A 17,289-nucleotide genomic window follows, 5' to 3' on the forward strand; every position below is an offset into this window, starting at 1 on the left:
AAGCAAGCATGTAACTTGTGTCTTGAAACAGGAACAACCCAGTTTCCAAGCGGCCCCTTTCTTAACCCTGGTCTTCCCTCAAAATTCACGCCAGCTCATTCCCTCATAACTCCCTTCTCCAGGCTTCCCTCCCATTGTCAATATCCTAGCTGCATTCTCATCTTCAGCTACACTTACACATGAATAAGTAACTGTTCCACAGGCAGATATTTCAGTGTTTGCACTTGTCTTTAGAAATCAAAGCCTTCTCTGATTAAATGCCATTACAGTCCAGCGCTTGGACGGATCCAGAGAGATTAATGTGCTTTTGGGCAGCTTTAATGATAATCCTGCTACAGACGGTATTAAGTAAATGTCAGTAACCTGGTTTGAAGGGAGCTTTCACCTCAGGGATCCTTTCCATTTAGAGGAGAGAGGCTCAGCTTGCTTTTCAAGGCTGCGTTGTCACACAAGAGAAATCCTGCTTAGTGAAGACTCGTATTCCTCTGCCCAGTAAAACAAAATGGAGTAAGATGATAGAGGAGTTGATAGATAGATAGATTGAGGTGATTTACAGGGAGCTAATGCATCTCTTAAAAGCCAGAATTGCTGTCTAAGTCACATCATACTTTTGAAACCTTTGTTGCCACCCCCCCCCCATGCTCCTTTCAGTGCCTACTGCCTTTTGTTCACTTTGCCACCATGCCATGAAGCTCCTTACCCATGGCATCAACAGCAGCAGCTGATAATGGACCTTGGTTGTATTTGTCTCCATCTGCTGCACCTCACCAGAGAAGTGGTCTGGGGTGTGCATGGCTCCTACCATCTCCCTGTGGCCATAACAACAGACCTTATTCCCCATCACATGCTTCTGAGGGGCTTGGTATCCACTCCTTTGATTACTTCATTGGCAATCAGTAAAAGATAATCATTAATTTTGGGGGACAGAGAGAGAAAAGGGACAAAGAACAGCTCAGCACAGGTACTGAAACTGCAGAAATGTCGAATCCTACAACTGAGCTGAGTAACATTATATACCTGACAGATTGCCAAAACTTCTGAGGCTTATACTTTGCTGTAAGTAAGAGCTTGTTGACAACTTTTTTTTTTTTTTTTTTTTAAATGCATTTTAGACATCATTTAGAGACCAGCAAAATATGTTGTTTCCTTGCTGCGTGGAACCTATTGTGCCAAGATGTCACAAAACAACCTTACAAAAGGGGTGGATGAACAAAAATAAGAGCTAAATTTTCATCCTAAATCTCTCCTATCAGAACAGATCTGCTGCCCAACAACTTTGAGGAAGCCCTGCTCAAAATCTGAACGTTGTTCAAGAGTCCTCCTGCTAATGCATCAGATCAGAACAAGCCTTTCTGCCAGTTTCAAGACTGAATATTGAGAAATATTCAGTTTTGTGTCTGAGTGCTGTGGGCTAGATTTGACCTCTGCCCATACAGCAGAAGAAAAGGACTTATGTAAGACATGTTCACTCAAAGAAACAACTCACTTTTGACCAGTTGTTCTGTCTGGGTGAATGGAGCTGACTGGGAGTTCTGCCATGGACCAGACTTTTTAAATCTCTTGATAACAAAGTATATGAGCTATCATATTCTCACGAGTCACACAATGGTGCTCTTTGCAGACCAGATGCATCATTGAGGTACTTACCTTGGTAAATATAAAGAAAGATCATCAGCACAAAATAGACAGCAAAAGAATTGTGTCTACCTCTGAACAGCTGACAAACACGTCTCTGATGCCCTTCTGGGAGGGAGGAGAAATACTAGTGACCCAAATGTTCCAAGTTCTTCCTGATGGAGATGTGAAAGAATAGAGACTGCACTATCTACAGGTGAGTCATTTAAGAAGTCCCTTTAATGAAAATGGACTGGACTTCTTGCTGGGAAGAGAAGGTCATTCACTACTGCCCACTGACGTTGGCTTGTTCATCACAATTAGAATGGAAAGAGAGTCTTAAAACCTACTTTAACCTTTGCACTTTCCTGTATTTCAGTGGAGAAACACGTGACAAGGTGCCTGTCTTTTTGCCTGTAGAAGTTACTAGAAAAAGCCTAACTGGCTTCTGCTGGGTGTAAGACCAGAGGAAGAGGTGATCTACGCAGAGAAAAGGCAGGTTACTCAGTCGTCAGTCCTGTCATTTGGCAGACTTCAGACTGACTTAGGGAGGCAGCTGAGAAGATACACATAACATTCCCCCCTTGTGGCACATACCAAACTCACATTTCCTGTTCCCTGAAAAGTCTTTGGTATGTCCTAACCAATGCCACGTGAATTTTGCCATGGATAGAAAGGGAGTGGAGAGGAAGAAGAGCAGAGAGAGAGGAAGTGTTCAGATTTCAGAATTAAGTGTATGGACAGAGTAAGTACAATTGATTTTATGTTGTACCTCTTTGACAGACAATCAACCAAGTGAAACTTTGAGGCTCATCAATAGGGCACAAGGGGAAAGGCAAGCAGCACTGCCTCAATCAGCACTCACGCACTGAGACGTGTGGCTTTACACTGTTGAATGACTCAAAACCCTTTCCCAAGGCATCTTCTCAGACCTTCTCAGAAGCAATGCCTTCTTTTCCTCAAGAATCTCTTAGCAACAAAGAATCCCCAGCACTCTTTTGACATCATGCCACACATACAAATTATTTCACTCATCAGGGAAATGTAGGTTCTCCAGGAATGGAATCTGGCAGCTATTTAATGAAGGGCAGCAAAACTTTACAGCAATATAGGACCAAGAAGCAAAGAAAACTGTACCCAGTTGCATCCAGAAGAAAGAGGGAGATTTTGGAAAGCAGACCAGAACAACACATGGCAGAATATTATGCAAACCACCATGGCTGAGATTCCAGCACTCCCACAACAAGGATCACCTAAGGCCTGTAATTTACATCTCCTTTATAAGGAGACACAGCTATTGGGTTACAAAGGCTACATCCTGTGCCCCGGAGAAAGTTAATGCAGAAGAAAGAGAGGGGAGGACAAGGGACGAAAAAAGATCAGAAGCTGAAGCTGTTTCTCTAGGATAACAGGAACTGCCATCTTGGAACATGCCATCGGTGTATTTAATATAAGAGCATGGTTATCACTCGCAATCTGTCTCCTTGAAGATATCTCTAGCTGTGCAATCCTACAGGACAGTGTTCCCCAAAAGGGATTATATACTTTCCCAGGAGCACAAGAAACAAGATTTTTCAGATTAATTGCTCTGTTCATATCTGTATGTGCTGCTCCCCTTTCTGCCCCTTCCCGTTCTATCAGTGTTCCTGTCCAACATCAGGTTTGCATTGTCCACCATGCCCAGTTCAGAAATGGCTGAGAACCTACCTCATTGACATCAATGCCGTTCCTCTCCATGTACGCTCTGTCATTCACCTGCCCCCCTTCCATGAACTCCATGAGAAGGACACGCCTTGTTGAGAGCTCCCAGTAGATCCTGGGGACCTGAAACAAGAAAAGATGGGTTAGGTTAAATAACAGGCAGGGGAAGGAAGGAGAACATACCACACACAACCCAGGAAAGGAATAAAAAAGGAAGAGGCTGAAGCGAGGCCTTGTTTCTTTCCTGTGCACTAGGGAGGTAAATGCAACTATTGTCACTGCAGGCCTCTTCCCCAGGGCAGCAGCAATGTGTGCAAGGACAATGCACCAATACAATGGCAGCATAAAAAGTGCTTGTGCAACATTTCAGGCCCCACTTTACAAAATCTTCACCACTTCCCTCTGCCATTACTGTTTGATAGCTTTCTTATTTGCTCTGGAGCTCCTACAAGTGGCCTGTTTAGCACCTATTGCAACTTTCTGAATCATCCACTTGGCTCCTTTAGACAGGAACTGCATCTCGTTTGCTATGTACAGAACTCACTTATGCAGCTCTAAAAATGATAAGCCATCGTCATAAATTGTATCTCAGCAGTGCCCCTTGGAACACAGACGCATTTGAGCTGACAAACCCTGTGTACTTAGGCCATCTGCAATCAAACTGGGAGAAAAATCAAGTGTCACAAATAAGGAGCTTGTCATAGAAACCCTGGGAGACCCTTAACTATCTTATTGCCAACGTGACACAGTAACGAGCATAAAATGTCAAAGCACTTTTCATTCAGTCTGCAGTAAACCAAGCTGAGTGAGGTCTAAGTAAGAGGCCCTGTGTCACACAGGGAGGCAGTGACGCAGCATAAGAAAAGCCTTCACTCGGGCTGGCTCCCCCTTTTCCAGCCTCTCTGTCTAGCCCAATTCTGAGAGGAAGTTCCTACTGCCAACAGAGTCATTGATGAAGTTCCCTTTGGATATTCCTGACATCATTGTGCTCTCAAGCTGTCCAGGTTCAACTTCGCATGCAAAAGAAATCAGAGAGGTATATTTTACCAAGGACTTAAGGCAGCTTCATCCACCCCCATTACTGTGCCCCAGTACAGCAGTAACACATTTTGGATCCTGCAAAGAGAGACACAGCCGTGCAGCTCTCTCCTCTCACCTACGTGACTTTGCCATAGACTCAGGACTCACATACTGCAAGGGTGTAGCACAATGATATAGGACAGAAAAAGGGTAAGGGATGTTGTCCACCTAGTGCAACCAAAGCCAGAGGAACCAGCCAGGCCGCTGCGGTTCATCAGTGCCAAGGATCCAGCACACTCAGCAAGGACTCAGTTACTTGCAGCTGTGGTGATTGCACACTGATGGACAGCTCCACCAAGTTGCTCTCTCACTCCCCCTCCTCAAAAGAACAGGGAATGGGGGTTGTGGTCACTCCACAGCCCTTCACCTCCACCACTCCTTCGCGGTCACTCTCTACTCCACGTGGGCTCCTCTCCACAGGCTGCAGCTCTGGCCTGGGGCCTGCTCCTGCGGGGGCTCTCCATGGGCCGCAGCCTCCTCCAGGCCACATCCACCTGCTCCACCGGGGGCTCCTCCACCCATGGGGGGGCTGCAGCGTGGAGATCTGCTCCGTGTGGGACCCATGGGCTGCAGGGGGACAGCCTGCTCCACCAGGGGCCTCTCCACAGGCCACTGCGGAACTGCTGCTGTGTGCCTGGAGCACCTCCTGCTGCACTGAGCTTTGTGACTGCAGGATTGTTTCTTGCTACATTTTCCCACTCCTCTCTCCCAGCTGCAGCAGTTTCTTTCCTTTGTTAAATCTGCTCTCACAGAGGTGCAACCACTGTCACTCATCAGCACAGCTTTGGCCAGAGGCAGGTCCCTTTGGAGCCAGCTGGAACTGTCTCTTATCTAACACAGGGCAGCTTCTCAGCTCTCCTCACAGAGGCCAGGCCACCCCAGCAGCTCTCCTGCTACCAAAACCTTGCCACATAAGCCCAATTGCAGCAGCCTTCCCAGCTTCTCTGGATGTCCACTCTTTGCAGAGTTTAGTGAGAAAGCAAGCCAACTCCAAAACTAACAGTCACTAACAGTCCCCCAGCCCTTCCAGCTTCAGTGGTGTGCCTTCCAGACTCACACATCCTTGCTGCCTTAGATCATTTCAGTTGACACCCATTCTTGTCTCAGGATTTACAGGGGCAAGTCACAGGGCTTACAAAGCACCATCGATGCTCTTGGAAACGCCTCTCTCACTCACACATGAATTCTTCAGTGATTTTTTTAATTACTCACAGATGTTTGGCTGTAATGCCAGTGCATGGAAACAATTTATCTCTGGCTTTAAAAGCTCAACCAGGTTCACAGCACAAAATCCACTTCTCAGCTTTCCTTCATGTTTAGGAAAATTAATGATACCAGAGCCCAATTCTTCCGTTGCCTTTGGGTGATGAACACATCTCTGAATTGGCAGGTCAGACAGGAGGATCCATTATTCAGCCATCTCAAGCCATTTGTTACTGTTACACATATTGATATCATGATAGCTCCTTAACCCAGCAAGAAGGCGATTGGCCGTCTCCATGGGGATTTACTTCCCAGTATCCTAGTTACAGCTGCAACAGAGCTGCAGCTCACCAAGGTGCATCTCTTCTGATAAGCGCCCACTCAGCAAAATCACTGGCCTTTGGTCTTCCGCAGCCTCAGTGGCTTTCAGCTATCTGTGTCAAGGGAAAGGCTGCTTCCTGCCCCTGGGCTCCAACAGGACTGCCCCAAACCTAAGGTGACAAGGAATTATAGTCCTTGCATGGAGGAAACAAGGAGAAAATGGGTGCATTGGCCTGTGAAGTCTAGCAAAAACTCACTTCGTTTCAGGCATCCGTCACTTTCATCTTGGGACTTCTGCACAAACAGGAGGTTAAAACCTCTTTTCAATGTGCATATAGGGGAGCGTCCAAAAGAGAGTGCATTTTTTGCTGCCTTTATATATGTGCAAATGCAGTTATGTCAGTGACTGCAGCCACAGCATTACATGGGCTTGATCGTACTTGTGTACTTAGAGAATACACACAGCGGAAGCTTGTGCCTCGTTTATGTCAGCAGAAGATGTTTGTGTGCAGGTTTGAAGATGGGAGCATATGTCTACAGAGATGGCGATGGGTGCATGTCTGGCTGTACTTGAGACATCTGTCAGTGACCTCTGTCTGTGCACGGCTGGAGAGGTAGGGTACATGTATCAGCAAGGAAGAGCGCGGTATGGGAGCAGCTGCGTTTGTGTATGAAGGTAACATGAATGCATTAGCTGTCGATGTGTATGCAGGATGTATGCTCACTTTCAGAGTGAAAACATGCTTTTCTGCAGGAGGAAAGATTCACGCAACCTACTTCCTCATGAGATATGCACACAGTCCACCCAACACTATTTGACATTATCGGCCTCATTCTAGCCTTTGCTGTCCATATTAGCAGAGCAGTCTAGAACGAACAACACAAAGGGACTGAACTCCTCTCTCCATCTATATAGTTTTTCCAGGTGATGAATGAGGTGAATGTGAGGCATAAACTGGGACTATTAACGTACATACATGCATGAGAATATGTACTCCCTCACCTTCAGGAAGTCAAAGTTCCTCAGCATATGAGCAACCTTCTCAGCATTTCTGCCTTCATTGAGAAAATCCAGCTCCAAAGGTAGATTCTTCTTTGCTTCTTCCACCAGCCACATGAACTCAAAATCTGGAAAGATCTGCTTCACAACCAAGAGGAGAACCTGAGAACAATGAAGCAGACAATCAGCCACTAGCCAGCTCCAAAGCCACACAGCTATACACAGTGCTGCGCTGTTAGCTACACAGAGCAGATGCTGTTTTGACAGATTCATTCCATGTAACTTACAGACCCCCCACCAAAGAAAAAAAACCTTCCTCCTGCACCGTAAGTGCTTGTAGGGTTCCTGCAGTATCATAGTACAACATATGGTGTCATGCCTTGATTCTGCAACACAAATTTTGTCTTGCCCTTCCACACAGGCACATCTATAAGTTGCCTGATGGAACAGACACAAAAGGGCAGTGCTAGGAGCCCATCTGCCCCCTACCTAGAAATAAGTGAGCAAACCTCTGAAGAAGAGAGGACGAGGCCAGATCTTGCCAAGGGAATAGCCCAGAAGTAACTCTTTTCTGAGTCTCTAACTTCTCTAATTCTACAAGACATTGTTTGGAGTCATTGGAACAGCCCTCACATAACGCAAACGAATATCTCAAACTAAGGCTTCTCACCTCTATGCTACTTCTTCCACTTCTGAGCAAGAACTTTGGTGACACACCAGGCAGTTCAGAGAAGACAGTGGAGTTCAGATACAGGTGGTAGGCTACAGATCTCTGAAGGGACAGTTCTGGTCACAGGTCAGAGAGGCATTTCCCCCTCAGTGTCAGCAACACATGTCCTCAGCAACACTGAGGCGGTGTTTTCTAAGTATCATATCTCCACCAACTGGCTTTCTCTTCTTCTTAAGGGGATTAAGTATTCTGTTGCACGTGGCTTTGAAAAGACCAGACAAAAAGTTTCTGGAAATGTTTGTTTACAGCAAGATTTAATAAAGGGGCAAGTGACAGACAGTTCTTCCTGAAGCAATTCAAGATTATGTGGCTGGATGGCATAAACAAAGCTGCACAGCAGCCAAGCATGCTTTCTATTCAAATAAAGGGCCAGTTTCTCTGCCAGTGTCACAAATCTACAAAAGTTGGCAATTTGGACCATGTATTAAGGAAAATAATCTGTCGGTTTTTTTAACTACTGGAGTCATTAAAGCACAATCTACTTTGCTGTCTTTATCTTACTTATATGTCCATCTGAAAATGAAAACCAACTTATCAGTGTGTGTTCCCGGACAGTTTCCCTTTCTAGATCTCCACCACTGAGGTGAGGACTCCTGGACTGCAGGAGGAACATTAAAACACATCTACAGAAAGCTCTTGTCATTGAAATGTATGACAAAAAATAAATTCATGAACCATCACTGCTCCTGTTCAGCTGTGCAAAAACATTTATTCTCCACCTCTGTCTCTACTTCTCTTATCTAAATGTCAGTACCAAACTCAATGTTCCTTTAAAATGTAATCACCAGGTTCCAGACACTATTGAATGATTTTTCTACTATTATATCTAGAGGCATAAATCCTTTCAAATTTATGTCACCCAAATGAAATGTAACCAGTGATCTTCATGAAGATGTATATAAACTTTATAAGGGCTGCAGGATTATTTTATCGGTGCTTGATGTGAGAAAATTCATACGTTGTTTTTCGCTTTCTTTAAATGCTTTTTTGAATCAATTTGCCAACTTGATCATCAGCAGTGACATACTTAAAAAGTATTTGGCCTGTCACTTTTCTGACATCTAACGTATTGTCCTGAAACAAGTATTGATATAAGAGCAGCGAGGGATCTCTCTCTGGATTTATCAGATGCTGTCCTGATTTTTAAAGAGTCAGCACTGACGTCATGAAACCTCAAGTGAATTTAGGAATTTTCCACCTAGGTTTTCCCAGTCAGATTCCTTCCCATCAATCTCTAAAGACGACTACCTCCACAAGTATTTAAATTAACCTCCTACCTAGCTGCAATGGCTGTCTGATTCTTGAAGGACCAGAACCTCAGTGGACATAACCTGTCCTTAAGTGAAGCCTACACAAACATAGTTCCATACAAGGATATGATGATGCATGTAAACCAAGAGTCCGCAGGAGAACCTTTATAAACAAGGCTGTATGTGTCGTGTTGTGAGCTACTGTCGCATAACTGTGTGCATACAACAAATCTCCAGTATGGCAAAACAGAATGTCTGTAAAGCAAGAACAATATTGAATTGCCAAAAGGAAATACACCTTTAGTTTAAAGTTTCCCAGGACGATTAGTCTAAAACCAGAAAAGGCAGGAATCATTGTAAAATTATTTGTCTGAATGTCTCTTAACAGTATAGCCACCAATCAGAGCATCATAGAACGAAGGGAGAATTTTCCTCTGATATCCCCTGTTAAAAGCACAAACATCTCAAGGTCAACCTGGGTCCTGCTTCATTCATCCACAATCCTCTTATTGCCCTGATATTAGTCTTTCAATACCTGGTTCATCCTCAGCTGCTCAGTGTCTGCTATCCCATCCCAAGCAGGACTGAAGAATGCCATAAGCCCCCTGAGAATTGCTATGCATGTGACAACTCTCAAAAGCAAACTCATCGGGCAGCCCACTGCAGTCAGTTCTGGAGAGGATCTGATCCAATCCAACCTGCAGCTGGACCCAAAGCCAGTTCAAACAGTACTCTTTTCTCAAACTAGCACTGAAACAGATGTACCCCATATCAATGGAATAACTTAATTGAACCTCAAAATTTATGTTACTACCAGTTCAACGTAAATGTTCTGCTAGAATTTGATGTGCTCTAGCTGGAACCAGCTGTGCTGCTTTGCAGACTAGCCAGTATTGCTCAGAGCAGGGTGTTTCAGCTGCCTAAGAAGCTTTAGTTATGCACTGCTCTGAGAGGATGCTGTCAGGATCTTTGATTCCTGATCTCTTGTGATGCAGAACTCTGTGTCGTTGCATCAGCAGTACCCTCGGAACACTTATCAGACTTCCTGAACTCCACCTTCCTCTCTTTAATCCCACGGACATAATGACTGTCAATAGATGTGCGTATTACTGTATATTGGTGCTACACATACTGCATATGTGTGCTTACTATGAGAGCTAAAAGCATCGGTATTATCACTTACAGACCTAATCACTCCCCTGTTCTCCACCTCAGCTCCATCTCTATTTCTGTTCCCTACCATACCACTGGCATCTCTGACTATTTGGATGCAGTGCAGTGCCACAGCTTTTCCCCAGTTCCTCCCTCCAACAGGCTGGGCTTCAGAAGTTTGGGAGAAGCTAAAGAATTGCACTAGGAACATGAGTGATACCCACCTTTCAGGAGAGGAACTACTTCCCAGCTGTATCCCTCATTTGTCTGCCCCTGTTATGTGACCCTCTCCATATTTCAGCGGTTTTGTTTCCAGCGTGAGTCAGGTCAGCTTTAGAGGTTGATCAAGAAACAGAACCAATCACAGTAACCCCAGTCACTGTTGAAGCCATTCTGAAATTTAACTGAAAAACATGCTCGCCGCTTTTCCTTGTTTACACAGACCTCACTGCAAGGAGAACTGAGACCAGTTTAATCTACCAGCTAATGGGCACACTGGCAGTAGAGAGACATTTGGGGCTGACTGATTTTTAAATCTCAGAACTTATTCAGATGTCTTTCATGCTCTCCAGTCATCTCTTCAGCCCTCCCTCACTCTTACGCTCTTGTTCAGTCTCTCCATTCACACAATTGCCCTTACTGCAGTCTTCACCAACTTTCTGTATTATTCCTGTAAGAGAGCACTTATCCCTGTGCAGGTTTCAGAGCTACAGGATGCTGTTTTTATAGCTCATCACACTTTGGGTGAACACATACCCACACATTTGCATGGCAACTGCTCTGTAAGTCAAAGTCAATGTGTAGCTTTACCTCCATGAGCAAAATGTCCTTGGAGCTCTGAGCTTGGACCTTCGGGTGCTGGATTTTCACTGCCACTGTTCTCCCATCCTGCAGCACCGCCTTGTGCACCTGGGCTAGTGACGCTGCTCCCAGGGGTGTGTCCTCAAAACTCAGGAAGAGCTCTTTTATCTGTCAGGAAAAGAGAAAAAGGCATTAGCTTGGGGTGCCAGAAACTATCCTTCAGGAAAGCCCTGACCACAGGCCAGTAACAGCATGCACCAAAGCTGGACAGGCTCAGCCCTTTCATCCTGCCTGTGCCCCCTGCCTGAGCCCTGTCATTGCTTGGCTTCCCATGGAAGCTCACTAAGGAAGTGCCTTGAAGATATTCTGCTTGTGGAAACCTGCATCAGAGCCCCAGCAGCACATTTCATCTAGGACATGGAGTGGCCAGGCAGCATCTCAGGTACCCCTCCATGCTGTCCTTAAAACAGGTTGGAGCGATTATGGTCAGTATCCTTGGCTATGACTGGGTGCAGCAGCCTCCAGCTGTGCCTTTTGTGTCATTCTTTTGCAGCTATTTAATACCACCCACCATCACCCTCCTGAAACACCACGGTGCACACTCCCACCCATTACAGCAACGTCAGCCAGCTTACATGGTGAAAGCCAGCACACGACCAGAAGCTGGACTTGTTGGATTCAAAAAATGAGTTTACACCTATTGCAGTTTACACCTGTCACTTGGCCTGAAAATATGTTTTACGTGATGGACTTTCTCATGCCTCAAAAGAAATCAATCAGCAATCTCTGCTCAGAAAAACTACCAGATGGGGCCAGCAAAGCACTTTGTGGGCCAGAGAGGAAAGTATCAGTGGCTCTGGGTGTGTAACTCAGGACTAGACTATATGGAAAACTGCAGATTAGGAAGTAGATTCACCAGGGGGATGCTCAGGAACAAAAAACCTAGACAGATGCAGGTGAGGCAAAAGAAGACAGGCAAAGGTCTGTCTGCCTTGCATAATGCCACCCTGAAAACACTATCACCACCGTAGTGTGATATCCCCCTGGCTGACTAGCCAGGCCCCTCAGCACATTTAAGCCCAGAGGGGGTGCCAACACGGTTATGGTGCTGCTTCTGGCACAGAGCTAGTTCACGTAATGCTGGTCAAGGGTTCCTGTCCTGCTCTGTATAGCGAGGTGCAGACAAGCACTAAGGTTTCCAGAAGACTCAGCAAAGGGAACCTTCCCCACCATCTCCTTGGGATGGACTGATCTCGAGTGAGCAGCTGAGAAGCCTGTAATTTATGCAGCAACAAAAAGGAAAGAATGTCAGTGCATTTTTACAACCTGCTTTTTAAAAGGTAATTAAAGATGGGAGCTGCAGCGAGCTAGTAATTAAATATGAATAAAGACTTTCTAAGCAAAGTCTTGATGCAAAGTGTTAAACGAATACTCTTTTTGCTGATAAGGGGGAAAAACACTACACGAGGAGCAGCCTGTTCCCTCCTGCAGCTGCCAGGGAATGAGCCCCCTCCCACACCACCGTACCCCTTCTCTCCCAGCCCCTGCCACAGAACCCCATTGGTAGCAACAAACGGGAGCGTTTGCAGCAATTAGATTCCAACAGAGACTCAGCTGCCTCCAATAATTCACTAGGAAGGTGCCTTTATTTATTTATTTAATTCCATTTGGTCCTGGCGGCGAAATCAATTAAGCAAAACAACTGCATTTAAAAACAACTAGTTATGTGTTTTTTAATTACAGCAGGTCCATAATTCAAACCTATTGACATTCCCGTCTCAAGAGAAAGAGGGTTTTTCTCTCCTCCCCATCCCTTTCTTCTTTTCTCTCTCACTTCACTGAATTTAGGGATTCTTGTTTCAGACTAGTATAAAGAAAGAAGCACCTACAGGACAACAGATGTCTCAGGGGACTCATGTTCAAGACAGAGGGATTTCTACCCTTCTGTGAAGTTTGTCTGTCAAAGAGAGAGACTGTTAAAGGGAAGAGACTTAAGGTGGCCAGGAGAAGCATGTTGGGCTATGAGATCCCTAAGGGAAGAAAAAAATCCAGAGAATTTGCTACATGAGGTCAAGCTGGGGCTTTCTGTACCTCTTCCACTACCCTACATCCTCTATTAACGGGATGTACCCTTTACAGAACACCAGCCAAGATCACTAGTCCACCTGTCATTAAGATGGTAAGATCCTCTAGAGGTTAAAGCACGGAATTGGGAGTTCATCGGCCTGAATCCCATGTAAGGTACATTTATAGTAAGACTACATATAAATTGGAGAGAATTCCACCTGCTCTGGATTTCAAAAGCTTTTAATTGCCTACACTGTCAATCCAACCATTTTCACCACTACTGAATACATGCAGGAAAAATGAAGCTGCACTTACTCCCTCTGGCAGGAATAATATATACAATATTATTATGTGACTAAGTTATCTAAAGAAATACCATTTGAAGAAAGCTGTCTTGAGGAATTTTTTGGGCAGAAGGATTTCATTTAAAATCCTGTTATTAAGAAGAGGAAAGCCAGGTTAGCAGTCACGTCCATTAAAGCCAGCCCAGTGGCCCTGCTGCAGCTCGAGGGGAAATCTGTGCGCCCCCGCGGGCTCCAGGCCAGGGCAGCAAGGGGAAGGACTGCACCAGGGTCAGAGAATTGATGGCTCCTCCATGAGCAGAAGGGTAGAGCACGCGTTTGGGGGAGGGAGCAGATCACAGCCAGGCCATTACACAAGCAGGTGTGAGGCTGAGATAAAGCAGCAGCACAATTACAGCTGGGCTCCAGGACCCCACTTAGCAAATTGCCCTCATTCATTATGAAATTGTCCTTTTGCAGCACACTGGAGGCAGCTAGTGCCTCTGAAGCAGGCTGCGTGTCCCAAAGAGGCAAAAGCGAGTAAGAGGCTGCATGACATGGAAGCAGAGAGGAGGTGAGCCAGACGCCCACACTGCTTGCTGGAGCACGGGGCTCCTTCCCCAGGGACGGCGCTGCACCCATTTCATGCAGGTGAGGGACTCACTGGAGCAGGCTCTTGATGCTCACAAGTACCCAGTTAATAAGGACCCTTAACAAAAACTCTATCCATCATTTCCAGGGTGGATAATTACTAAGCAAAGGTCTGGGACGGTCTCAGAGCCCACCTGACACGGTACTTGAGGAACTCTCAAGCTTCTTCCAGGCCACAGCTGGTCTCAAAGGGCCTTATCAAATTGGCTGCTACCATCTGTAATCCTGGCAGGAGATTAAACAAGCACAGTTTCCAGACAGGCTTAATAAAGGTTTAAAAGAGGGAAAAGGAACTTTAGGGTTGCTCTTTGAAAGGAGTGGGACAGCCAGCTGCAGGTTTGCAGCTGCAGAGGTGAGCAGCGTCCCTGCACGCAGCGGTTTCCCTCATTAGCTTGCTGTACATCCAGCTGCCCAGCAGGCACGTGCTCAACCAGCAAATGAATGTGTCATTGTGCTTTACTGGTTGGAAACACAGCCCTGACTGTCTAATTCTAAAGACCGAAGCTTGTTTAATTTAAAATATGCAAAATCTTTTCATGATTGTTGGTATTAGTATTCATACCTTAGGGAGCCGATATAAATGCTCTTACAGGATCTATCTACTTAGACACTTATTAGTATGTATTTGTGCTGAGGTTGCACCTAGAGACTGTCATTAGGACCAGAGTGCCATTGTAGGAGGTGCAGAGCCACTGCAGGCCCTGTATGAGCTCACAGACTGCAGGTGGCCCAGGTTGTCACCTAGAGGCCTCCTCCCGTACTGAAGTGCCTTCCCAACGCGCACACCGCTCTGCCCAAGTTTTGTGGCATACGCTAGCTGCTGCTGCAATGCTGAGCACCAGGATGCCTCAGATTTTTTTGTGAATCCCATCCTTAAACACTTAGGAAGTTACTGGAAGTCAATTGGATTTAAGCTCCTAAGTCCTTTCTGAAAGCATTGCCTTACACGACCTGCCCAGCATGTTCTGAGAAGTCTTTGGCAGAGCTGGGATTTAACCCAGATATCCTGAGTTACGGCTCGGTGTCTTAATCTTCCAACCATAAACGTTAAATGTGCATGTCTTGCTAGCTAATTTCTTTTGAAATATATTGCCTCTTAATCCCAACCTTTTTATATCCATGTGCTGTAGCAAGTGATCCAATATTACAGCTTGGTTTCAACCTGCCCGCTCCACAGAGAGGTGCGTTTCCTTCACTCCCCAGAAAGGCTGCTAACAATGTACCCTGGAGCAGAAGTCATGGAGCCCCTTTCTGGCCCAGCGCTACACATCAGCAGATGGACAGTGGCCACGTGTCAACCATCTGCTCAGGACAAATTCCGGATGCAGTGAGATGCAGGATCACGAATAGGAGCTGCCTCAATGCCCAGCCCTGTTCAGCTGGCAGGCTGAACCCTTCCTGCAGGGTGCTCCAGACTCCTGTACATGGTACAGCCAGAATAAGTCTAAATAAACATCTTTTGCACTTATGGGTCCTACCCAGAAGGTTTCCAGCAGAGTCCAGGGTGGTTTTGTACTGAACCAGTACAGTACAGGTGGGTGACAACATTGTACAGGAGACTTAGAAATGCTCAGCACTTCCCTGGGAAAAGTCCTGCACCAAAGCCTTTCAAAACTGCCTTCAACAATTTCTTTTTCAAGGATTTTAAGGGACTGTTTAGTGTGGAAAGAGAGACAATGGGGAGGGAATGTCACAGAGCTCTATAAAATCACTTCAGTCATAGAGAACAGGATTGGGAATGTTCATTCGCTTTGTAGAATACCTCAGGAACAGCAAATTGTCAATTAAGACACAAGATAAGATGACAGCAGGATTAAAACAAGCAAAAACAAATATTTTTTTCCCCATACTGTTTAATTAAGCCATGGAACTCACTGCCAAGTGTTACGAATTCCAAAGGTCCAGGTGGGTTGACAAGTCCATGTAGAAAACCCAGCCCAAATTATTAAACAACAGGATACAAACTCTTGCCCAAGAAATCTCTTGCCATCAGATTAGGAAGCTGGGAGATCATACCAGGTGAAGTTTAATTGTATGCCTGCCCTGCTTTTACAACCTTTGTCTCTTAGCCAGCACTAGCTACACTTGGAGACTGAGCAGTGGCTTGGTACTCTGGGTACAAGTATCTCCATCTTTATGTTCTCCAGAAGCTCTTCCTGCCAGACTGACCGGTCTCAATGATCGATGACAGGAGGATGGAAAATGAAGGTGGTGTTTCACCTGCTGCTAGCCTGGGGCTCAGCTGCTGTGTGACAGCCCAGAAAGTTACTGACAGATTGTGGAGTTTCTAGGAGTTCAGAGGGTGCAGGGAACAACAGCTGGAGGTGGCTCACTCTCCAGGGTAAGCTCTAGCTCTGATAACTGTGCAGCTTCATGAAATGCCTGTCATGCAACATTCAGATAATAGAGTTGCTGTTGTAACCAGAAGTACTGTAAATATGCCAGTATTAAGCACAAATATGCCCATATCAGGGGACTGTGCCAGAGCCTAGCACATCTGGAGAAACTGCAGCAGAAGCTGAAACCATCTCAGCCAGAGGCCAGCTGTAGGTACTTCCCCGTGCTCCACAGCTTCCCCAATCTACTCAAATCCATCGACTAACAGGGAACCGAGGGTGAGGATGCTATTCTCTTATCCCCAAAAATCAATGCTAACTGAAACATTCAAAACCTCCACAATTTCACAGCAGATGTCCTCTTATGATCACAGCATGTTGTAATTGCTCCTGAGTCCTGCATTTTATATTTGGAGATAGCAATCTATGAGAAGTCCTGCTATTCCTGAAGGGGTGACTAGGTGATACACAATTAACTTGAACTTCTTACCTCAGAGGCAATGATACAACAGGGCTCCTTTAATAACCAGGATTGGGTTTTGATGGCCAGGAGCAGCTTTCAACCTCCTAGCATCTGGATGCCATGCAGCAGCACAGGAAGGTGCACATGGGGGAGCAGCTATAAATCATATCAAGACAAAGGGGATCATACAGTTGGGAGAGTGGTCCATGGAGGAAGATGACAGCAACAGAGGGCTTACAGTAGGCAAGTTTTGTACATTGCCTTGTGCTGTGATTTTCCAAGCTGGAATTCCTTTGACAAGGTGAATTGATTCATCAATTTTTTTTTCCATTCCTGATAGAGGTAACACTGAACATTCCCCTCTTGATCGTGGCTCCGCAGATGGCAACTTGCTAAGATAAGTGAGCCCAGTCTGCGAGAACCTTCCCAGATTTACACAAGGATCATGCTGCCTTATAGCCTCCCAGATGAAACATCACGGAGCGCTGTGATAATGGGAGCTGTGTGTTTGCTGGAAGACAGAACCACACATAGCACTCTGGGAACAGAGCAGGTTTCCCAGGGAAGCTCTGGTTGCTGTAGCTGCCATCTTAACACTGCCTAGGATGGTGTCCCTTCTAATTCAGGTGGCCGAATAGC

General features: G+C 45.7%; 1 protein-coding gene across 9 annotated transcripts in view; it reads right to left on the reverse strand.

The window, feature by feature from the left end:
• ADCK1 (aarF domain containing kinase 1) overlaps positions 1–17,289 on the reverse strand; it is an 85,206-nt gene that overhangs the window by 13,993 nt on the left and 53,924 nt on the right. For all 9 annotated transcript variants that reach the window (XM_038179504.2, XM_038179503.2, XM_038179501.2 and 6 more), the window contains 3 exons: positions 10,862–11,020; positions 6,923–7,081; positions 3,322–3,438 (listed from right to left, as the gene is read on the reverse strand). In XM_038179504.2, the coding sequence (XP_038035432.1) occupies positions 3,322–3,438; positions 6,923–7,081; positions 10,862–11,020 (435 nt within the window). The remainder of the gene's footprint in view (positions 1–3,321; positions 3,439–6,922; positions 7,082–10,861; positions 11,021–17,289) is intronic.

Source organism: Anas platyrhynchos, chromosome 5, assembly GCF_047663525.1.
Source record: "Anas platyrhynchos isolate ZD024472 breed Pekin duck chromosome 5, IASCAAS_PekinDuck_T2T, whole genome shotgun sequence".
Classification (NCBI taxonomy): domain Eukaryota; kingdom Metazoa; phylum Chordata; class Aves; order Anseriformes; family Anatidae; genus Anas; species Anas platyrhynchos.